This window comes from Hylobates moloch, unplaced genomic scaffold (assembly GCF_009828535.3).
Source record: "Hylobates moloch isolate HMO894 unplaced genomic scaffold, HMol_V3 SCAFFOLD_8, whole genome shotgun sequence".
NCBI classification, from domain to species: Eukaryota; Metazoa; Chordata; class Mammalia; order Primates; family Hylobatidae; genus Hylobates; species Hylobates moloch.
Genome location: NW_026652283.1, coordinates 85,744,386 through 85,769,151, shown reverse-complemented (window position 1 = coordinate 85,769,151; position 24,766 = coordinate 85,744,386). Strand labels below are relative to the sequence as shown.

The following is a 24,766-nucleotide window of genomic DNA, read 5'->3' as shown; positions in this document are numbered from 1 at the left end:
TTACATTTTGAAGTTTGAGAGTGTTTCACAATGAATTTCACACCTGTAGCAAATGAGACTTAAGTCATTATCAAAAAGTGTTTTTAGGATTTGCTTAAGAAAGTAGAACTGTCTTTTCTCTAAAATAGAGAACTGTCTTTTCTCTAAAAATACATATTAAATGTATAGAATTTGATTTCGAATAGGATTTTTTTTTTAAGGGACAGTGTCTCGCTCTGTTGCCCAGCCAGGCTGGAGTGCCATGGTGCCATCATAGCTCACTGTAACCTTGAACTCTAGGGCTCAGTCAATCCTCCTGCCTCAGCCTCCCAAATAGCTAGGACTACAAGAAAGAACCAACACATCAGGTATCAAATTACATCAGGTAATTTTAAAATTTTTTGTGGAGACAGGGTCTTATGTTACCCAGGTCTTGAACTCCTGGCCTTATGTCATCCTTCTGCCTTGGCCTGGGTGCTGGGATTACAGACGTGAGCCATGGCACCTGACCCTCAGATAGGATTTACCTACTTAGAGCTGGGCAGGCCAGCACAATAGTGGAAAAGTCACTTCCCGTTTGCATTATGGTGACAGTTTTTCATACTTGGGCAATAACCATGAATACACAGCCTGAATCCTCATGTCTTCTATTACTTGAACCATTTTTGCTTTCTTACCAGGAAATCCATATTGTTCAATTGTCAGTCATGGATAGCCCGAGACAGCACTGCTTTGGAATAGAGAAACGTGATATGGATATTGCTTAAAAGAAATTTAAATCTTTACTTACCTCCACTGCTACTACAATCAAAATGAGGTCTGCTTTTGATTCTGGAAAGACTGAATTCACTTGTGGTGACATTCCAATCAGCGCACAGTTAGTGACCACAGATATAACACTCATCGTTTCAAAAGCCAACTAAAAGAAAAAAGAATGGAAATTAAAAATTGCAATGACTGCTTCCATATTTCCTCATCCTTTTTCATGTTATCTAAAAATCAAGGAAAATGTCTTACCCTAGTTCTAAACATTCCAAGTACATTTTAAATTTTTTTCTCTGTCATGGTATGATTTTTTTAGCTGAAAAAAAGCCATACTGTTAGGCAGTATTTTAGATACTTTTGGCATGAATATCTCAAAGCAGTATGTTCTATCTTCCTAATTGGAGGCAGCCCTGGACCTGAATTGGGAATACTGTTAAAGTTACTCTACTCACATCTAAGGGGAATCTAAAGTAGGGCTGCCAGGGAAAAATGTTTCACATTAAAAAACAGGTAAGATTTCAAACAGAACTTATGTTGTGAAGCCATCCTTCTACTTTGACATCACACACCACATCTGACTCAGCTATAACCAGCTTTATAATCAAAGCATCAGTGATAAATGGTGATCCTTTCCTAGCATCATTTAGCAAATCAAATGTAGAACTTCAGAAAAATATAGATGCTAGGCCCCACTGAGACCTACTAGACAAACTGGTCCAGCATCCCCTGAAGGAGACTTTGGTGCATACTGCCAAGGATGGATGGAGAAATGTTGTGACCATTGCTCTTTCTTTCTTTAATATAAAGCATATGGTGATCACTACTTAATAATTTACCCATTAATTCTAAGAAACACAAGTATTATTAGAAACATTAATTTTAAAAGAAGCAAAACAAAAGATGACTGAATCCAAACTTAATATGAATACATCTTGTCCCATGGAGAACTTCTGCCATCTTACAATTTAGAAATCTTTGTGTAGTCTGATTATTTTTCCACAGTTTTCTTCATAAGAAATCTAAGACTGTCTTTAGTGTAAAATTTCTATTTATTTACTTTTGATTATATTCACATGGCTTAAAAATCAAAAATTCTAAGTACATAGTGAAGAGTGTCTTGTTCCCTTGTCCCCTTTTCTTCCACTTCCCAGCTCCCATTCTCCATAGAAGACAACCACTATTTGCAATTTCTTATGTATTCTTCCAGACACTTTGTATGCAAAATAAGCAAACTTGAATATATACACTCTTTCCTACTCCCTTTTCAGCATACTACATACTGTCAGGCCCCTTGCTTTGGTCATTTAAAGTGTCTTGAGGGACTTTCTGTGTCAATACTAAGAGCTCCCTCATTCTTTGCCACACTGCTTCAGCATTTTATTACATGGATGTATCAGAATTTATGTAACCATTTTCTTATTGGTGGACATTTAGTTGCTATTACAAACAATGCTACAATTGGTGATCTTATAAGTACATCATTTAACAAATGTAGAATCAGGCTAAATTCTGGAAAGTGAAATGGCTGAGTCAAAGGGGACATGCATTTGTAATTTTGATAGATAATACGAAGCTGCACTCCATGGGTTGACCAGCTCATGCTTCCACCAGCAGCGTATGACAGTGCCTGGCCTCCTGAACTTGCAATATGTTTGTAACTAAACTTTCAGGTTTTTTTTTAAATCATCTATATTGAGTTATAATTTACATACAATAAACTGCATGCATTTAAGGTATATACCTCATTACATTTTGATAGGTGTATTTACCTGTGAAACCACCACCACCACAAACAAGACACAGGACCATTTCCATTTCCCCCAAGAGATTCCTCATGACCTTGCAATTGAGCCCTCTCTTTACACCTGGGTCCAAACAAAATATGATCTGCTTTTTGTCAATATAGATTTGTTTGCATATTCCAAAACCAGATATAACCAAAACCATACAGTATAAATTCTTTTGCATCTGCTTCTTTCACTCAGCATAATGATTCAGTGATTGATCCACGTTTTATGTATCACTATTTCATTCCTTTTTTATTGAGCAGTGTTCCATTTTATAAATATGTCAAAATTTTTGTTATCCGTTTACCTACTGGTGGCAAGTTGGGTTGTTTCCAGTTTGGGGTTACTGTGAATAAAGTTGCTATGAACATTCCTGTGCAGTCTTTGTATGAACATATCCATTCATTTCTTCTGGTTATCTATTAATATTTCTCCCTTCAGTTCAAGTTTTTTTCCCCACATATTTTGAAACTCTGTTCTTTGGTACATATACATTTAAGATTGGTATGTCTTCCTGGTAATTTGACACTTTTATCATCATAGAATGGTCCTCTCTGGCAATTTTTGCTCAGATGTCTACTTTATCTGATACTAATATAGTCATTCCTTCTTTCTTTTGATTAATATTTCCATATATATCTCTTTCTATTCTTTTACTTTCAACCTACCTAAATCATATTTGACTTGAGATTCTTAGTGACAGCATATACTTCAGTCATGTGTTTTAATCCACTCTCCTAATCTCTGTCTTTAATTGTTGTCTGACCATTTACAGGTAATGTAGTTATTGATATGTTAGGATGTACGGCTGGTCATCTCCTTGTTTTCTGTTTGTTCCCTGTTTTTCATTTCTCTGCTTTCTTTTTCCTGTCTTACTGTGGTTTACTTGAACATTTTTTTTAGAATTCCATTTTGGTTTATCTATAATGTTCCTGAGTATATCTTTTGTGTAACGTTTTTAGTGGTTGTTCTAGGTATTATATATCCGTAACTTATCACATTCTACTTGTGTCATCATTTATCAGTTTGAGTGAAGCACAGAAACCTTACCTCCCTCTACCATCCTTTATTTGTAATATACTTGTCTTGATATAGGGGAAAGAATCAGACAGTGTATCTTGTCTACATAGGTTGCGTGTAGCAGCTCAGGCCTGTAATCCTAACACTTTGGAAGGCCAAGGTGGTAGGATCATTTGAGGCCAGAAGTTTAAGACCAAACTGGTCAACATAGTGGGAGCCCATGTCTACAAAAAATAAAAAAATAAAAAATTTTTTTCTACATATATTTAGAATCACTGGACAGTATTATAAGTTTTGCTTCAACCATCAAACATAACATAGAAAACTCAGTAAGAGAAGAAAAGTCTATTTTGTTTACTAATATTTTTGGTTACCATGTTTTTTCTTCCACAGGTTCCCAGATTTCTTCTTTTATAATTCCTTAGTTAAGAGAACTTCCTATAGCTATTCTCTTAGGATAGGTCTACTGGCAACAAATTCTCTTAGTTTGCCTGCATCTGAAAGTGTCTTGCTTTTTCCTTCATTTCTGAAAAACATTATCTCTGGATATACATATATATGTATGTATGTATATATATATGTGTGTATTTTATATATATACACACACTTTTTTTTTTTTTTTTTGAGACGGAGCTTTGCTCTTGTCACCCAGGCTGGAGTGGAATGGCACAATCTCAGCTCACTGCAACCTCTGCCTCCCAGGTTCAAGCAATTCTCCTGCCTCAGCCTCTCAAGTAGCTGGGATTACAAGCAACCGCAATCACACCCAGCTAATTTTTGTATTTTTGGTAGAGATGGGGTTTCACCATGTTGGTCAGGCTAGTCTCAAACTTCTGACCTCAGGTGATCCACCTGCCTCAGCCTCCCAAAGTGCTGGGATTACAGGCATGAGCTGCTGCACCCGGCCAGGATTCTATATTGACAACACTTTAAGGACCTGAAAAATATTTTGCCACTTTCTTCTGGCCTCCATAGCTTCCAATAAGAAATTGGCTGTCATTCTACTTGTTCTTCCCCTATAGGTAAGATGTTATTTCCCTTTTGATGCTCTTGAAATGCCGTCTTAACTTTCAAGTGTTTATGATGTGTGTTGGCAAGGATTTCTTTGGTTTATCTTGTTTGGGGTTCACAATGCTTCTTGAATCTGCAGTTTTGGGTCTCTTGCCACATTTAAAAAGTTCTTAGCCGTTATTTATTCAAGTACTTTTTGGGCCCCTCCCTCTTTCTTCTCTCCTTCTGTAACTCCAGTGACATGAATGTTAGCTCTTTTTTATACCCACACAGGTCCCTGAGGTTATGTTTGTGCTTACAGAATATTTTCTCTCTGTTGTTCAGACTGGATAATTTCTTTTTTTTTTTTTTTTTTTTTTTTTTTTGAGATGGAGTCTCACACTGTTGCTCGGGCTGGAGTGCAGTGGCGTGATCCAGCTCACTTCAGCCTCTGCCTCCCAGGTTCAAGCGATTCTCCTGCCTCAGCCTCCCAAGTAGCTGGGATTATAAGTACCCGCCACCATGCCCAGCTAATTTTTTGTATTTTTAGTAGAGATGGGGTTTCACCATGTTGGCCAGGCTGGTCTCGAACTCCTGACCTCGTGATCTGCCTGCCTTGGCCTCCCAAAGTGCTGGGATTATAGGCATGAGCCACAGCACCCAGCTGATAATTTCTTTTATTCTATTTTCCAGTTTCTGATTCTTTCCTCTATCCCTTCCATTCTGCTGTTGCACTCATTCAGTGAGCTTTGTATTTCAATTATGGTATTTGTCACTTCTAAAATATCAATGTGATTCTCTTTTATATTTTCCATCTCTTTGCTGAGACATCCTAATTCTGTTTTTTCATTTGTTTCAGATATGGTCATAATTACTCATTGAAACTTTTATATAAGGCTGTTTTAAAATCTCTGTCCAATATTTCCAACCTGTGTCATCTTGGTAGTGGCATCTGCTGACTGTCTTTTCTCATTAAGCTTGATTTCTTCCTGGTTCTTTCTATGATGAGTGATTTTTTTTTTTTTTTTTTGAGATGGAGTGACGCTCTGTCACCCAGGCTGGAGTGTAACGGTATGGTCTCAGCTCACTGCAACCTCTGCCTCTCGGGTTCAAGTGATTCTTCTGCCTCAGCCTCCTGAGTAGCTGGGATTATAGGCACCCAGCAGCATGCCCGGCTAATTTTTGTATTTTTAGTAGAGACGGGGCTTCACCATGTTGGCCAGGCTGGTCTCGAACTCCTGACCTCAGGTAATCCGCCTGCCTCAACCTCCCAAAGTGCTGGGATTACAGGTGTAAGCCACCACACCCGGTCTGATCAGTGATTTTTTAAACAGAAACCTGGACATGTTAGGAGAGATAAGATTCTAAATCTTATTTAAACCTTCTGTTTTAGTTGATTTCTCTAACACCATTCCAGCAAGGGAAGAGGAGATAACGCCTTATTACTACCAGGTAGAGGTAGAAGTCCAGGTTCCCCATGTAGAAACCACTGGCATCCAGGGGGGATTCCTCATTATTGCTGGACAAGGATGGGTGCTCTGGCTTCCCACTAGACCTCTACTGATTCTTCCTTCAGGGAGAGAAGGACAGGTGCCTCATATATGTTCCCATGTGGCCTCCACTGTGCAGGGTTGTGGTGAAACTCCTTATATTCCACTAGGCTTCCTCTGAGACCACCCCAGGACTAGAAAACTAGACTAGCAGAAACTAAAAAAGGAGTCTCATTACTACCAGATAGGAGCAGAAGTCTAGGCTCCCCATGTGGCTTCCACTGACACTGTAGCATGGAGGGTCTCATTAATACTGGCTGAAATGAAGTCTCAGCTGGCTACTTTCCCAGAAGATTGTCAGAGTTTCACATCTAAAAGGGGTCTTAGAAATTATATTTATCTCCCCTAACCCCCAATTTTAAAAACAAGAAAAGTGAAGCTAGACAAAGTTAATGGTTATCTAAGGCCACACAGCTAGTTTGTAGCAAAACAAACAAATTCAGTTTTCTGAAATCTCTCTGTAGGGCTTACTTTTTTATTTTTTTCCCCTGTCATAACACCTCATATTTTTATTTTTTAAAGGAATAATTTTTTTCTCAATTACCTGCCACACACCAATATTGGCTGAAGGTTCTGAGAATGGACGTTTGAAGACCCTGCACATTTTTAAGGCATCTGAATTGACTTCAGTGAAGTTATTTAACACAGCAAAGGCAGCTGCTAATGGGTAAACACAGGAGAAAAGGCTCACATAACCAAACTGCAGGAATAACTCCAAGTAATCATCAAAGGTGCCCTGAAAATATAAACAAGCATGCATTATTTTAATATCATATAATAGGAATATCCTTTTGCAATACTATTCAAAGCTGTGGCCTCTAACTATTCAAAAAAACCTCAAAGAGTTTCCCCACCACACACCAGTGTTTCTCCAACTTCTGACACCCTCAGGCTTCATGATCATCCCACACATATGCAATAATAATTTCAGTTTAAGAAAAGTATTCATCACAATGTTTTAAAGCAATCATAGGCATTAATATTTTTAAATTAATAAACATTATTATTATTGCATCTCTGAACCAGTCTTTCACTAAGATATGCATATTAGGCTCAGTATTAGTGTAAGTCAGAGTCCACTTCCAGTTAGTTTTTCTTATTTTATATTTTACTAAATAGAAAATCTCAAACACAACAATAGGGTATTGGGAATGGCAAAAGGTGCTTCTTCCAGATGTTCTGGATATCTGAATCAAGTATGAACCCACAGATTCTGAGTCTCACTGGCTATTTTTGAGGTTCACCAGAAAGTACCACTAAACACATAAACCTCAGAACTGGCAGGTTAAATGCTCGGCTTGGGATTCAAGGGTAAGCAGTTTCTAAGTAACTTGGTAGGTTGCATTTGGCTCTAGATGGTATGTTCTCATGTTGTGTTGCAGCATCTAGTTATGGTTCTTAAATATACCCAGTGACATTGCATCAATCTCTTTCTCTGAAGGATGAAGAAATCAAGAGTTGGGAAAAGAGTAAAAATCTTAGCAATCAAGCCATTTTTACTACATTCAGTCTTAAGAAATCCTGATACCCTATGCTCAGCGTTCAAAATTGCACTGTTTCAGGCTGTAAAGATCAAGCCTATGCAGAGATGTGCAGGCAGTTTTTCTCAGGTGTGCTATTGGGAAGCCTCTGAAAATCATGCAAAGGCCTTCTTGGAGTTATTAGTGTATAGCACCAGGGGAGCCCCTTCCAAACACAGCAGCGTGCTCCACACTCTGTGTTTCCGCACACTCTGTGTTTCCATCTCTCGGGGTGATTCTGAGTGATGATAGGTACACGTTAACATTGTATCAGTACCTTTTACACTTCTGAGTGCTTTTGAGCCAATAAATTTAGCAAACCAGGGACATAATCCAATAGCAAGAAGGAAAAAAATGAAAATTTAACAAAGAAAACACATACACACACTAAGAATATATTAACCAAGATACAATCTACCCTATTCTCTCTTTCTGTTGGACCATGCTATCAACACTCAGCTGAGAAGTTTTAAACTGATAAAATGTTATTTACTAAAAACACAGAACAAACATAACACACAATGGTGAGAAGATAAAAAAATCAGAAATAAGATAAAGATTCCTGTGATAATTACTTCTATTCAAATTGTATTGAACATACCAGTAAGCCTAGTAGATAATAAAAAGCGTAAAAACTGAAGGAAGAAAGAAAAATGGTCATTATTTATAGCTCAAATTACTGTCTATGCAGAAAATCCAACAAAATCTATAGAAAATGTTTTGGAAATAACAGGAGAGTTCAGCAAAATTGTAGGTAAAAGATATAAAAATTAACAGCATTCCCATACGCCAGCAACAAACAATTAGAAATTGTATTTTTAAAGAGATACTATTTATAAAAAGGAAAAGGGAAGTTTCAAAAGTATTGACCCACAGATAATTTATTCATTATAAAATGAAGAAAAAAAAAAAAAACACTGTGCAATCTGCCTTTTCCCAAGCCAACCAAATGATCAAACAAGGTGACCCCACAAAATGGGCAACCAGACGTCAACACCTCCTGATGGGGTACAATGGTGGTATACTTCCAAAATCATTTCACTCAAATCTTATGAGAAATAAGATCAAACAACAGATTTACAAAGGCCAATTCCTTGAAAAACGGAAAGGAGGTTGCTCTAGAGCTGTAGTTTTCAAGCTTTTTTGGTCTTAAGAGCCCTAAACTCTTAAAAATTATTGAGGACATTAAAGACATTTTGTTTGGCCAGGCGCAGTGGCTCACGCCTGTAATTCCAGCACTTTGGGAGGTCGAGGCGGGTGGATCACGAGGTCAGGAGATTGAGACCATCCTGGCTAATATGGTGAAAACCCGTCTCTACTAAAAATACAAAAAATTAGCCAAGCGTGGTGGCGGGCACCTGTAGTCCCAGCTACTCGGGAGGCTGAGGCAGGAGAATGGTGTCAACCTGGGAGGCAGAGCTTGCAGTGAGCCGAGATCGCACCACTGCACTCCAGCCTGGGCGACAGAGCAAGACTCTGTCTCAAAAAAAAAAAAAAAAGACGTTTTGTTTATGTGAGTTTATCTAGTTGATGCTTTGATGCTTACCATATTATTAATTAAAACTGAGAAATTAGGCCAGGCATGTTGGCTCATCCCAATACTTTGGGAGGCCAAGGTGGGAGAACTGCTTAAATCTAGGAGTTCATGACCAGCCTGGGCAACACAGTGAGAGCCCATCTCTACAAAAAATACAAAAATAAGCCAGGCATGATGGTGCATGCCTGTAGTCCCAGCTACTCAGGAGGCTGAGTTAGAAAGATCACTTGAGCCTGGGAGGTTGAGGTTGCAGTGAGCCACTATTGCTACCACTGCCCTCCAACCTGGGTGACAAAGTGAGACCCTGTCGCACCAGAAAAAAAAAAAAGCTGAGAAATTTTAAAGATCTTCCATTAATCCATTTAAATAATAACATATTAACATAAATGTCTTTTGAAAAATAATTACATTTCAAAAAATGTTGATGCAGACTGGCACTTTTTACATTTTTGGCAAACCTCTGTAATGTATCATTTAGTAGAAGGCAGTTCATTTACTGTGCAGCAATATGATGTTCTACTTGGAATAGACATCACGAAAATTCAGCCTCACCCAGCTATGGAGTTGGATATGAGTGGGCAGTTCACAGGAAAAGGACAGCAGAGGACAGTGAAGATCTAGGAAGCAACACAGCCTTAGTCCTGGGCTGGCGGAATAGCAGTTAGGAGACCCAGGGGATTACCATGGGTGGGAATATTACAGAGAATTTCTTTTTATATATTGACTCTATCCTGCATTTTCTAAGTTTTCTACAGTGAGTGAGAAAGTATTACTTTTATAGTAATGTTTTTAAAGTTTCGGCCAAATTGCTTTTTCCCAAAGCTTGGCAACATTATTTTAGACTCACATATAACAGTCGGGATGAGCTTACAGAAAATACAATTCTAAATTCATTGATTTCAATTAGGAGAAAAATGAACCCAGAAGAAAGGATTCATGCATAGGAAACAATCATCTAGAATAAATGTGATCCAAAAGTATCCCCGCCTCCAAATAGATGGAGAGAACTGAAATGGCAAATATCCAACGTCACTCCAGTGGAGACAGTGAAAAAGAAACCTGTAAGAGATCAGGAGTGGGAAATGGCCAGATCATGCAGAACCCTGCAGGCCCAAAAAGGAGTGGCACTGTAAACCCTGGAATTCAGTCACAGACCCAGAGCCTGAGAGAGAAATCAATAAATTATTTCCTTTACTTCACATCAGAGAGCCTGTGGTGTATAACAGAAAGATTCTGAATTGGGAAGGCAAAGTCTTGAACCTTCTTTCTGATTTAGTCACCAAATAATTAACAACATAGAGCTTCATTCGCTTATTTTTGACATGGGAATAGCCATGCCTCCCTCACCTTCCTTCATAAAGGTTTTGTCAGATACCTTGAAATGTCAAAAGAGGTAAGATCTGAGATTTTGGCAGTGTCACATCACTGGCATACAGTTCTTAGATAAATTAGAATTGCTCAGATGAGGACTATACTAAAAACCATTCATTGAGCCAGGGGCAAAGCAGGAGAAACCCATCTTGAGAAGATTATGAATCGTGTTTTGGGTACTTCAGGAGATAATGTTGTTTGCCCAAACAATTTCAGAGAAAAAGAACAGCTCAAAGCAGATTCTAACTGATTATAGAAAGAGAAGTAGGAAACTGGAGACAACAATATGGAGAATTATTGCAGAAAACTGTGTGGGGAAGGAAAGACAGGACAAAAACAGCAGAAGATGTGAAGAGTTTGCTTAGTTCAAAATAGGCAAGTTGCTGACTTGGTGGAGCAGTTAGAAGGAAAAGAAGTAGATACAAGAGTACCAGGTGATGGCTGGTGACAGGAGGCCTCCAAAGATGAAGGGGGGTGGAATGAGAGTACAGGGGATGGACTGCTGGTGCAGTTTCTATAAGACAGTGAAAAAAGGAAAAGAAATGTGGCCAAGAACACCACCCTCAAGCATAGGCAAGGAAAGGATCCTAACATAATGGGAACTTTTATCCCATAGTAAAATGACGTAATTTAACTTTTATCCCATAGTAAGCTAGCACTCAGCCAATCCAGAAAGGACAGCTCCACACTTGTGCCCACGTGCTCTTTCTCTTTAATTCTTCCTCTGTGAGACAGAGTAGGTGTGTGTCTTTTCCCTATGCTTCATATATAAATATAAACAATGTTACTGTTCAAAGTTTACTATGTGTTTATACTTTGAATAATCTCCCTCAAACACAGCAATGATAGAAGGGGCTAGGATCTGTATCCTATGGGGAGGAGAACCAAGAGCACCCTCTCCCCTGAGTGTAACTGGAACCAGGCTTGCTGAGCAAAACCGGGGGTTGGGACAATGCTCCCTGCCCTTCAAAGGAGGCTTTAAAAAAGCCACAACTGCTGCCTGTTAACTACAACTATGTCAACAACATGCCACCTACTGGCTCTGTGACCAGATCTATAAAATCCTCATCAACACCACAAGATGGGAGCTCTGGGCTACAAACACCTGGTTCTGGATGAGGGGCTTGGAGGCTCAGTGGGGGCAACTGCAAAAAATAAGGCAGAAGTGAGCACAGAGAAAAGGACAAAGTCCTACTCAACATGAACATAAAAATTCCTAAGCACATGAGAAAAATTATGAAAGTCAGTCAAGACACTCAAAAATCAGGAAATAAACTCATTCAAGACGAAAAACAAGACTATGAAAGTTTCACAATAATGGGCTCTCAGTAAATGACCCACTGAAGGATCTATTTCACCAGAAAGAATACTATAGCAACAAGGAAGGTGCAGGATGTTAAGAAACAATGGCCTAAAAAAAATGTGAAATATAGAAACAGTGAATGTAGTCAGAGCTCAATAAAAGTTGGTTGAACACATAGATTTTATGAGCTAGACCTTTCAAATATTAAAAGTGTAAATCTCTAATGATCTGCTTATAGTTCCTAAAAATAATTCAGAAAGTCTCTGTCTTAAAGGAACTGTTTTATAGTTACACAATAGCACCAATGTAAACTAAAATTCAATCTTCAGATTGGCATTCCATTGTTCATCAATGGGCCTCTATCTTTTGCTTGTGCAGCCATCATTTTCCAGGAGTTTGAAGTGTCAAGAGCGAGCAACGCTGCTGCCTCTTCAGGGACCATCTCTCCCGTTCTGTCATCTCTGGGGCAACTATTTCTACCCTGCTCTCCGCAAAGCAAAGCAGTCATGTAATTCTCCAAATTCGCACTTTGGTGTCATTAGGAGTAACTTTAGATTTCAGACAGCAGTGCTTCAATGCACAGTTCTATCCTTTTCACTTTAAAGTGGTTCATGATGAGGAAACTGACTGGAAAGCACTTCTAGAATGGTCATATCTGAAATCATGAATGTATAACATTTGTTGAACTCGGTGCATGGCTATTATTCACTTTCAGTAAATGTTTAATTCAGCAATATTCCAGCTTACCAAATAAGTTCCCATTTCCTTTTCCAGGATGACTTGTTCATATAATGCAGCATCAATGTCTGCCTTTAAAGCCTGCACCTTCCTCTTCACCCGCACACCATGCTTCCTTTGGAGCCAATAAGGAAGAAAAGATTCCATAATTTGGTTGAGGATCTGGGAAGTAATCAGGAGAGTGGCCAAGCTCTAAAGAGAAGCACACAAATCATATTTTGGGAATACAGCTTAATAAAACTATAGCATTTATATAAATTATATATATAAAGTATATATAAATTAAACTATAGTATTTATAGCATAAATACAATTATGCAACAAATAAAATGGAATCTTCAATAAATAGCATACTATTGTGTTATAAAAACCAGTATTAGAAAAGCTAGGTGTTAGAATGGTGTTTCTAATTTATGGCTTTTCACATGAAAGACCAAGATTAAAAGATAAATAAGATTATAATACAAATAATGTTATAATAAGAAACAAACTGGTCAAACAGTCCCAACACAAGGAAATAATAAATGTTTCAGAGGATGGATACGTTAACTACCCTGACCTGATTGCGATACATTTTATGTATTAAAACATCACCAAGTACTTCATGAATATGTACAATTATTTGTCAATTCTAAAACTTTAAAAAAAGAATCATTACAAAAATGAATTAACTTGCAATTGTGTTCTTTGACATTTCATCCTGACTGCAACATATAAATCTAAATGATGTTGCCACCTCTGGAAAAAAACAGTTTGGCTAAATTCTTTTTTAAAGAATTTAAATTATACCACTAATACATACCCTCTCACTACAAAAAAAAAAAAAAAACAGAAAAAAAAATAATCCACATATTTACAGTCAACTGATTTTCTATAAAGGCACTAAGAATGTATATTGAGGCAGGGTGCAGTGGCTCATGCCTGTAATCCCAGTACTTTGAGAGGCCAAGGCGGGCAGATCACCTGAGATGGAAAGTTTGAGGCTGGGCACGGTGGCTCACACCTGTAATCCCAGCACTTTGGGAGGCCAAGGCGGGCAGATTATGAGGTCAGGAGATCGAGACCATCCTGGCTAACACAGTGAAATCCCGTCTCTACTAAAAATACAAAAAATTAGCCGGGCATGGTGGCACGTGCCTGTAGTCCCAGCTACTCCGGAGGCTGAGGCAGGAGAATGGCATGAACCCGGGAGGCAGAGCTTGCAGTGAGCCAAGATCGCGCCACTGCACTCCAGCCTGGGCGGCAGAGCAAGGCTCCGTCTCAAACAAAACAAAAAAAAAAAAAAGAAGTTTGAGACCAGCCTGGCCAACATGGTGAAACCCCGTCTCTACTAAAAATACAAAAATTAGCCAGGGGTGGTGGCGCACATCTGTAATCCCAGCTACTTGGGAGGCTGAGGTATGAGAAATGCTTGAACCTGGGAGGTAGAGGCTGCAGTGAGCCAAGGTTGGGCTACTGCACTCCAGCCTGGGCAACAGAGTGAGACTCCATCTAAAAAAAAAAAAAAAAAGAAGAATGTATATTGGAGGGAAAAACACCCTCTTCAATAAACGGTGCTGGGAAAACCAGGTATCTATATGCAGAAGAATGAAACTAGACCTCTCTCTATCACCACAGACAAAAGTCAACTCAAAATGGATTAAAGACCTAAACATAAGACCTGAAACTATAAAACTACTAGAAGAAAACATAGGGGAAATACTATAGGACATTGGTCTAAGCAAAGATTTTATAGCTAGGACCTCAAAAGCACAGGCAACAAAACCAAAAATAGACAACTGTGACTCTATTAAAGAAAAAAGTTTCTGCACAGCAAAGGAAACAACACAGTGAAGACACAATCTGTTGAATGGGAGAAAAGATCTGCAAACTATTCACCTGACAAGAAACTAATACCTAGAATACCAGAATATACAAGGAACTCAAACAATAGCAAAAATACAAATAATCCCATTACAAAGTAGGCAAAAGACATGAATAGACATTTCTCTAAAGAAGACACTTAAATAGCCACAGGTATATGAAAAAATACTCAACACCACTCATCATCAGGGAAATGCAAATCAAAGCCACAATGAGATATTATCCTACTCCAAATAGAATTGCTATTATTAAAAAGACCCAAAAAATCCAGATGCTGACAAGAATGTGCAACAAAGGGAACTCTTATACACTGTTGTTGGTGGAAATGGAAATTAATACAGACACTATAGAAAAGAGTATGGAGAGAGGTTTTTTTTTTTTTTTTTGAGACATCTAAAAAAAAAACTGAAAATAGAACAACCATAGAATCCAGCATTCCGACTACTGGGTATTTATCCAAAGGAAAAGAAATTAGCATATCAAAGGGACACCTGCACCCCCATGTTTACTGCAGCACTATTCGTAACAATAAAGAAACAGAATCAATCTCAGTGTCTATCAACAGATAAATAGATAAGGAAAATGTGGTATATATACACAATGGAATACTAGTTGGCCATAAAAAAGACTGAAATTCTGTCAATTGCAGCAACACGGATGGAACTGGAGGTCATTATGTTAAGTGAAATAAGCTGGGCACAGAAAGACAAATATCACAGGCTCTCACTCAAATGTGGGAGCTAAAAAAGTTGATCTCATAGAGATAGAGTGGGACGACAGTTACCAGAGACTGGGTGGGTGTGTGTTGGGGAGAGGAGGATAAAGAGAAGTTGATCAGCAGGTATAAACATACAATTAGAGAGAAGAAATAAGTTCTAATATATGAGAGCAGAGTAGGGTGATTATAGTTAACAATAATGTATTGTATGCTCCTAACATATAGAAATGATAAACACTCGAGATGATAGATACTCTAAATACCTTGATTGATCATTACACATTTTTTTTTTGAGACAAGGTCTCACTTTGCAGTGCGGTGGCGTGATCACAGTTCACTGCAGCCTGGAGCTCCCAGGCTCAGGCGATCCTCCCACCTCAGCCTCCCAGGTAGCTGGGACTACAGGCATGTGCCACCACACCCAGCTAATTTTTTGTATATTTGGTAGAGACAGGATTTTGCCATGTTGCCCAGGTTGGTCTTGAATTCCTGGGCTCAAGCAATCTGCCTGCCTCAGCCTCCTAAAGTGCTGGGATTACAGGCATGAGCCATTATGCCCGGCCTTCATTACACATTTTATGAATGTAACAAAACAGCATATGTACCCCATAAAAACGTACAACTATGTATGTATTATTTTAAAAAAAAGAAAATAGAAAAAAAGAGCCACCCATAATTAAACAACCATGACAAAACCACTGCTATTTCTTGGGATATTTCTTTCCAATCATATATAAAAATAAAACTATAATTATCCTATATGGATACAACTTTGTTTACTGCTTTTCTCACTTAGTATGTTTGAGCATTTTCCCGTAACATTAAAAATTCTTTTTTACTTGGCCTGTACACTGCTATTAAGTATTACTCCCAATTTTTGCTATTATAATGCTGGTGCTTGGATATCTATGTAGATGAATCTTTGCTCCTCTCTGAAGATTTACTAGGGATGAGTTAAGGTTCTTGGCAAAGCTATCAAGAGAGCTGGTTTCCAGAGATGTGTCAATCTCCACTTTTCTCAGATAGATATGAGTGTTTCCATCACACCCCACCTTTGCTGGTATTACAACTGTTTTTTTAAGTGGTCCTCCTCCATTCCCCTATCTTCTGCTAAGTAAAGGAGACTCTCTAAAGCAGAAGAAATGAGAAGTCACATCCGACTAATACACTATTACATGGGACCACTATTACATGTATATCCAACTCATCAATTCCAAATGTATTACTTTAAACTTCCTCTATTTTGAAAAATAATTTTTAACAAGTGGAGTCTAGGCTTTGAGACTGCTCACCAACAATCTCAGAATATTAAAACTGGGAAAAAACAGCCATTTACTTATAACTGGTTCAAATATAAAAAGGAGAATTTAGAAATCAGTAATTTGTTCTTAATTTATTATTCATTGGTATTATGTGATCCAGAAATGACAACACACCAAAATAAATGTCAGACACTTTAGAAAAGATACAGCACTGCATAGGATCCACTGGTCTCTAAAGTTTAACAACTTATTAATTTAAAAATTAAATTTGCGAGACCTAAGGTTACACCAATCATCCCCACCCAAGGCACACAAAACAGTTCAGTTAATGAATACTACATTTTTGCTGTTAGAGTTGCTTACAAGCTTTGAGGTGAACTATATAATTGATTTTACTGCCCTATACTTAATTTTTCAGGTTGGTTAGGTTCAACTCATTTCAGTTGAGCATAATACACAATGCAATTCCTAATAATTTTTTATTTAGAATTTGGTTTAAAAATATACAAAATTTAAAAGATTTTATTTGTAAAAATAATTTGAAGCCAATTACAGCATCTAAAGATAGAAAACCACCTCTATGACCTAAAAAATTGGTATTTTTCTGTTATTTATACTCACCTGGCGCAAAAGCTTCATATCTTTCAGGACAAAGGCAATGTAGAAGAGTGAGGCAAAGCAATTGAGAAAGTTGAACTGCCAAAAAAAAAAAGAAAAAAGGTAAGTGTTAAACACTGCTTTAGAGTACTTTATTACAACTGTAATGTAGCATTTAAAAATGTAATGAGAGACTTCCAGTCTGAATGAAATGGCAAAGACTTTCTTCTCCCCATGTCTCCTTATTAAATAAACTCTGGAAATAACAAACAAGGCAACCAAAGGAGAACTCTGAAAGGTGCTTAAAGGAAGATGAGATGGTTTAGGACCCCAGAGCTGAAGGAACAGCACAGCACGTGCACACCTGAAGTTCCCCCACCCAACAGAAGGAGGAGACCAAGACTGGCATTTCCCAATCCCAGCCTACCAACCCAGGTAGCCCAAGTAGGCTCATTCCTCCCACATTTGAATAGGAATCCTGCCAGTGCCAGGGGAGCCCTGCTAAATTGGCAAGGGGAAATCAATCAGGATCCCCCCCAATAACAATAAGTTTCCTGGGGAAGTGCTCTTCTTCCTTGCTGGCCCTGAGACTCCCCTGCTCCACAGAGAGATCCCAGGATGGCCAGGCAGCACTGGCAAGAAGGACCCCATCACAGCAAGCCCATGCCTGGAAACCTCATCAAAAGTATGTGGGGCAGCTGGGTGGCACTGGCAAGGGGGATCCTGCCACAAGGGCCTGATATAAGAGGCCTCTTCATGCCTATGTACCTGAGATTCTCTCTATCGCAGAGAGACAGCAGGTAACTGGGAAGCTATAACAACCAGTCCAGCCTGGGAAGCATCTTTGTCACCATAAGCATGAACTCCCTCGCCCTGCCAGATACACAGAAGCAGGCTGGGCGAAGGGGAGTACCAATCAAGGGGATCCTGCCACAAAAAGTGCCATCTCTTCCAGGAGTTCCCTGCTCAAGAACCTATGGCTTACGCCCTGCACCAATGGGTTTCCTTTCTGCCTCCCAGACCCCATGCTGACTACTTCCAACCCAGCAGCATCACTTAGACAAAGGCTGCTTATGTGTACAGGTGTGAGTGCTTAATTACTGCGGAGATGGGGAGTTGTTCTAGAAAGTAAGCAGTAAGATCAGTATGGCCACAGGACAGGGGTGCTAAGTTAGAGCGGAAGTTGAAAAGCAAAAGCCTGGGAAGGTTAAGAAACACCATCCCCTTAAGATTAAAAAGGAAGAGAGGCCTAAGAAACACCGTGGAGGAAGAAGACTTTAACCAATGGCTTTTTTTTTTTTTTACAAGGCAGTTACCTAACTGTATCTGGCATCATCAGAGAATAATAAAGTCTCACAAATAACTGAATTCTTTAAGACAAACGGAATGTTTTTACCTCTGAGGGAAAAAACTCCTCCTGTTATAACCTTTTTGAATGAACTTTTTAATGTATCCCATGTTCCTTTACTTTCTTACACAGAGAGCACAGAACAGAACTTTCTAGCTGATTTAGCACCAACATTGTAAGTATCAGCCATTTCACGGTGTGAAGGAGGCCTTCGAAGCCTTTTGGATATGTAGGGCTACTTTTCCCTTTCCTAATGCCCAGTTGTTGAATTCTTATCCCTTATGACAGGTTTTCATTTCCTTACCTGTTCTTTCTCTGTAGGTTTGCCTACTTCCAGATATCTAAACACCCTCATCATGGTGGTTTCTGATTTTTTAAGGACCGAAAAAACAGATAGATAAACTTCTTAGAATGATTTCTACGGCTAGAGCAGAGATTCTAAAAGAGGGCCTGGATCCTTCTCTTGGGAGTGAAGTACACGGACTGTGTTAAATCAATTCCAGTTGAAAGTTCAGATGATTCTTCAGGTAACTTTCTTGATTCTCACTTATGTTACAGATGACTGAGGTAAACCCCTGATAAATGAGGTGTCTTCAAGCCAGTACTTCTTTATTATTTATAATAATGGTAGAAAGAGGCACGACATGTCAGCTTCTACACAAACAGCAAGCAGGTTACATACTGCTTTCTCTCTGTCTCTTTCCTCCCACCTGTCAAAACATGCTGGGAACCTTTTGAACTTTGGAAATTTAACAAAAAAAAAATTTTTAATGTAATGTTCCATCATTAAACAGGTTGTGGTAACAGAAAGGATTGCTGAATGGCAAAACATTCAAAGAAATCACCAAAAGGAAAAGAATAGAAACATGTCTAAAAAGTGGGTTAGTTTTGTTGTTATTGTTGTTTTTGTTTTTTGAGACAGGGTCTCGCTCTGTCACCCAGGCCGGAATGCAGTGGTGCAATCTTGGCTCACTGTAACCTCCACCTCCTGGGTTCAAGCGATTCTCCTGCCTCAGTCACCCCAGTAGCTGGGATTAGAGGTGCCACCATACCCGGTGAATTTTTTTTGTATTTTATGGTAGAGACAGGTTTTCACTGTGGTAGCCAGGCTGGTCTCAAACTCCTGGGCTCAAGTGATCCACCTGCCTCAAGCTTCCCAAAGTGCTGGGATTACAGGCGTGTGCTACCGTGTCTGGCCCATTAGTGTTCTTTCTTTTCTTTTTTTTTTTTTTTTTTTTTTTGAGACAGAGTCGCGCTCTGTCACCCAAGCTGGAGTGCAATGGTGCCATCTTGGCTCACTGCAACCTCCACCTCCTAAGTTCAAGCGATTCTCCTGCCTCAGCTTCCCGAGTAGCTGGGATTATAGGCCTGCGCCATCATACCCAGCTAATTTTTCTATTTTTAGTAGAGACAGGGTTTCACCATGTTGGCTAGGCTGGTCTCAAACTCTTGATCCACCAGCATAGGCCTCCCAAAGTGCTGGGATTACAGGTATGAACCACCCCACCCGGCCTAGTTTTTAAATAACTGGAAATTGGCTATAATACTAACTCCTATATTTTGAAGTCTTACATCACATGCACATTTGTAATAAGGCTACCGAACACAGAGGTACGCATGTTTATTAATCAATCCTTGCCTATTTGCACAAAATATATTGATAGATTAGAAGCAACTCTTCATATTTGTATTCCTATATATTATGTAGTATATATCAGCTTCATAAAATGGATTTGTATATAAACGCTGTACTTACCACTAAAACTTTCAGAATTAGATGGTTCTGATAGGCAGATTCCAATCTGTGATTCTCTAAAACATTAAAACACACGGGTAACTTCTCAGTAAGAAAACAATACGAAAGCACTGTTATGAGGTAAAGTGAGTTGCACGGAGGGCGGAGATGCCCAACATCAGAGCCTCAGTCAGTAAATGTCCTAGGCTGTCAATCACAGCTATGCCTTACCACCAAGAGCATCAAACAAGAACACATTTTTCAGGGTACTGCAATAGCACTGTAGTCTGAAATTATTTTTTAAATTACTGCTACAAAGAAATTTGGCAAGTGCTGGCAAACAATCCTACAGACAGCCACCCAAAGACCCTGTATAAGAAGTAATAGTGAAAACTAATAGTAACCTCTAAAGAAGAGAGCAATAAATAAAGTTTTCTGCAAATAAAGTTCTGTAAGTAAAATTTCATGTGGCTTACAAGGGTTAACTTGAAAGGAAACTCAAATTTCTATCTTCATCTAGAAAAGGTAACACTGCATAGATCCCAAAATAGCAAGATAAAATGACAAAAAGGAAGACTCTGAAGAGAAGTGTCATCTTACACAGAGTGTTGGACTGACCTGGATTTGAACACCAACTCAGCTACTCAGCCACTGCCTAACCTTGGGTAAGTTACTTAACCTCCAGATACTCAGCCTTATTCCCTCAAAACAAGGCTGACCATCTTCCTCCCAGGGTCACTCTCAGGATCAGAAATAATATAAAACTTTAGCCTAGTATTAGCACAAGGAAAGTACTTGATAAATGACAGCTGATATTGTTATACAACTAATAAAAATAATTTAAAATATCTTTTTTTTTTTTTGAGACGGAGTCTTGCTCTGTCGCCCAGGCTAGAGTGCAGCACGATCTCGGCTCACTACAACCTCTGCCTCCCGGATTCAAGTGATTCTCCTGCCTCAGCCTCCTGAGTAGCTGGGACTACAGGCGCGTGCCACCACGCCCGGCTAATTTTTTCCATTTTTAGTAGAGACGGGGTTTCACCATATTGGCCAGGCTGGTCTCGAACTCTTGAACTTGTGATCTGCCCACCTTGGCCTCCCAAAGTGCTGGGATTCCAGGCGTGAGCCACCACGTCCAGCCCCTAAAACATCTTTATGGCCCAAAAAGTTAAGGCTTTGACTTATTCCTAGGGAATAATATAGCGAATTTGTTCATTGGTTTGAATGAATAAATAAATTAAAGGGTGAATGGCCTATCAAGACCATTTTCAACTTATAACCAAGTTCCTTTTTTACCACAGATACATCCATAAACACCTGCCTTCAATGAGCTCAACAGCAGTCCTCAGTGCCTCACACCAACTAGACACTCCATTTTAGAAAACTTGTCATAGTTGATTCAGCTGAGTATCATGAAGACATTTTTTTTTCTTTCTTCTGTGGCTCTAGCCAGTGAAACAATTTCAATCTATTTTACCCTCAGCATGAAACACAATGTTACAGTATTAGGAGCACAAGCTTTGGACAGATAGGTCTGAATTAGTCTAGCTCCACTATTTGCTGTCTGAACCTCATTAAGCATCAGTTATCTTTATCCATAAAAGGGTGAAATAACTTCTACTTCACGGTACCCTTAAGAAGGTGATGGTGAGATACTGTGAATAAAGTGCTTAGCAGGGCACCTAGAACATAGTAATTAACACTCAATAAATGAGCGTTACGATAACCATGGCATGGAGATCATCAGTGTTCACAAAGCTGATAAATTTTTCCTTATGTCTCTATAATGAGCCAAGAGCAACATCTATTGTCTCTGCAAGGTAGCAGCTATGTGAATCCCATGATCTAGGCAACGTTTCTTACAGGCAAGTAAGACGTGAATATAAAGCCTCAAGTCTTACCCCATGAAGTTAAAAACTCGGCAGCATATCGATAGAGACGATTCATGATCTCAATCACAATGGCATAGATGATGCTGGGCACATACAACAGGACACTGGTCCACTCAGACTCGCTGTTCTCATGTAGACCCAAGGCCCAAACCTCCATGTCGAAGTAAATCATCATGACATACAGTGAGAAATAGAGACAGAGGCACACGAATGGCAGGGAGACCAAGTAAATGCGCAACTGTCTCTTGTAGCTGGGGTACAGAGGCTCCTCCTTCCCAGTGATGGAATTGATACCCAAGACACCATGAAATCCCGGCCGGGGCTCCTCAAACTTTCTCTTCATGAGCAATGTCCCCCACCTGTAGGTCATGTTGGCACAGCCACGCTTCCACACTTCCAGAATCACCGTGGACCAGATCAGGTTGAACGAGGCAAAGATCACATACTTGTCATAGTCTTCCCACACAAACAAGTAGTAAGGTAACCCAATGACAGCCATGGGGATTAATGCAAAAGTGAAATATTCCAAAAATCCAAAGTACAGAGCAATTGTTTCCCCGAAGTATCCACGAATACTGTCTATAGTGGAAAGAAAGAAAGAACATAAGTATAGACTACCAAACACTTTAAAAAATCATTTCAAATGATTTTTCATTTTTTAGTTAAGTGGGGATTATTCATTTTTTAGTTAAGTGGGGATCATTTAACCCTCACTTCCCAATCAGTGTGTGGTGGTAGATCCATCTTCCATGCAGTATAAAGACCCTGCTTGTCTGCATGGCAGGTCCAACATTTCCCCCAGGTTAGGGGCCAGGCCTTAGCTGCGGGGGCTGCTCTGCCAGGTGCCTGGACTCTGTTTCCCCTCACCTGATGGATACCTTTTTCCCAAAGGAAAACTCATCTTGTACCTTACCCAAAATCTCCAAGGTCCTAATTTAAGTTCAGCCATGGGCACTGAACATTAATTTGGGGGTTTAATTTATGCTCCCCACTTTTCTCCCACTTAGTGTTATAAATGTTCTTTTCGACGAAGACTCCCCATCCACAAAATTCTGCTCTTCCCTACCCAAAGACATAAACTTTCATCAATGTGTCATGGCAGAGTTTTCAATACACTAAAGAAAAATTATTCAGAAGCACAAAACAGGATTCTACACATGAACTTCCAGAAGAGCCATGGAACACATTTATCAACACTTTCATATATGCACTGGGCAGAAGAAGGTCCAAGCAACATGACTGCTAATGTTCTGTGAACTCGACACAAGCTAACCGACTCTAGAGAGGTCACCAACACTGCATCCTTTGCCAGCCTCATCCAAATGGGGAGTGCTTGGATCATAAGAGCATCCTGTACCAGGACCAGGGTAGGAAGCAGGGGGTGAGAGGAAGTGTGGCAGTTGGCATTATTATTTCTTAGTTAATAACACACAGTTAACATATTTTTCTTAAGATAATTTGAGCAGTCTATAAAATTGAGTTAGAATGAACTGAGATAGGCTATTTTCTCCTATCCTTAATTCTTCCCCCTAACCCAGGGGCAAATGAAAACAGTAGGTATGATGTCACCTTAAATTTAAATCAGGTTAAAGAACATCCGATCATTTCTTTTTAAAAGATGCTCATGACACTTGGCTCCACAGCAGATGACTTTCCCCTTTCAATCTCAAGGAGCCTCAAGATCCACCTATGTCCCAGATGCTATCACCAGTCTCAGTCCCCAGCGAACCCAAATCCACTACCACCCCATGCCTAGCCTTCACCATCGACTTACTTTCTCCCCTTACTTTCTAAGAAGTAGCTAACAGAAGCCGGGAGCAGTGGCTCACACCTGTAATCCCAGCACTTTGGGAGGCCAAGGTGGGCGAATCACCTGAGGTCAGGAGTTCGAGACCAACCTGGCCAACACAGGGAGACCCCGTCTCTACCAAAAATACAAAAATTAGCCAGACATGGTGGTGTGTACCTGTAGTCCCAGCTACTTAGGAGGCTGAGGCAGGAAAATCACTTGAACCTGGGAAGTGGAGATTGCAGTGAGCTGAGATCACGCCACTGCACTCCAGCATGGGCCACAGAGCGAGACTCCCTCTCAAAAAAAAAAAAAAAAAAAGAAGTAGCTAACAGATACAGTCACTTTACAAATCCTAGAGGCAATACTCAAATTTCCTGCCACTTAAATGCCAAAACAAAGTTAAACATTGTAAGTGTAACATAAAATGACTATTGTATGACCTGGAATTAACAAAAACAAAACTTTTCCTTTCAGAGAACATAAACAAAATTCAAAATGTAATTTCAGAGTTTGATCTTAAAATAATTTTTGTTTGGTAAAACATTACATAACAGTTGTTTTCAGAAATAGAAAACAGAAAGAAAATTATTTTAGAAGGATACCATTAAACAAAACCAAAAGGAAAATGTCCTTTAAAGAAAAAAAAAATGATAGTAATGCAAAGGTGAAATCTACCAGCTTAAAAAACATAACCAGACTAAAATATTTGAACATCCATATTGACAAAATTTTAAATAATGTCCAGCACATACCAAATAAATTAATAATTATTCTTATAATTATATTCAAAGAAAATTGACAGATCCAGTAATGCATGCCAAGGTAATTACAAATCACCTCAGAAGATGTTTGGCCTGCTAGTTGCCTTAAGTGTGGCATTGCTTGGTTCATTCTAAGTAACTGGCTCCTCAAAAATAGAAATTTTCAAATACAAAACAGTCATTCATAGTCAAACTAAATTCTTATTAAAACTTGTCTGAGGCTGGGCACGGTGGCTCA

The 24,766-nt window shown here is 39.2% G+C and overlaps 1 protein-coding gene across 4 annotated transcripts in view; it reads right to left on the bottom strand.

Annotated features, from left to right (window-relative positions):
* ANO10 (anoctamin 10) overlaps window positions 1-24,766 on the bottom strand; it is a 263,376-nt gene that overhangs the window by 189,593 nt on the left and 49,017 nt on the right. For all 4 annotated transcript variants that reach the window (XR_009214716.1, XM_058443565.1, XM_058443564.1 and 1 more), the window contains exons 6-11: window positions 21,985-22,554; window positions 20,105-20,160; window positions 17,025-17,099; window positions 12,570-12,752; window positions 6,636-6,827; window positions 770-898 (exon numbers count right to left, since the gene is read on the bottom strand). Coding sequence is in view for 3 of the 4 variants with exons in the window: in XM_058443565.1 (XP_058299548.1) it covers window positions 770-898; window positions 6,636-6,827; window positions 12,570-12,752; window positions 17,025-17,099; window positions 20,105-20,160; window positions 21,985-22,554 (1,205 nt within the window). In the remaining variant the exon portion in view is untranslated. The remainder of the gene's footprint in view (window positions 1-769; window positions 899-6,635; window positions 6,828-12,569; window positions 12,753-17,024; window positions 17,100-20,104; window positions 20,161-21,984; window positions 22,555-24,766) is intronic.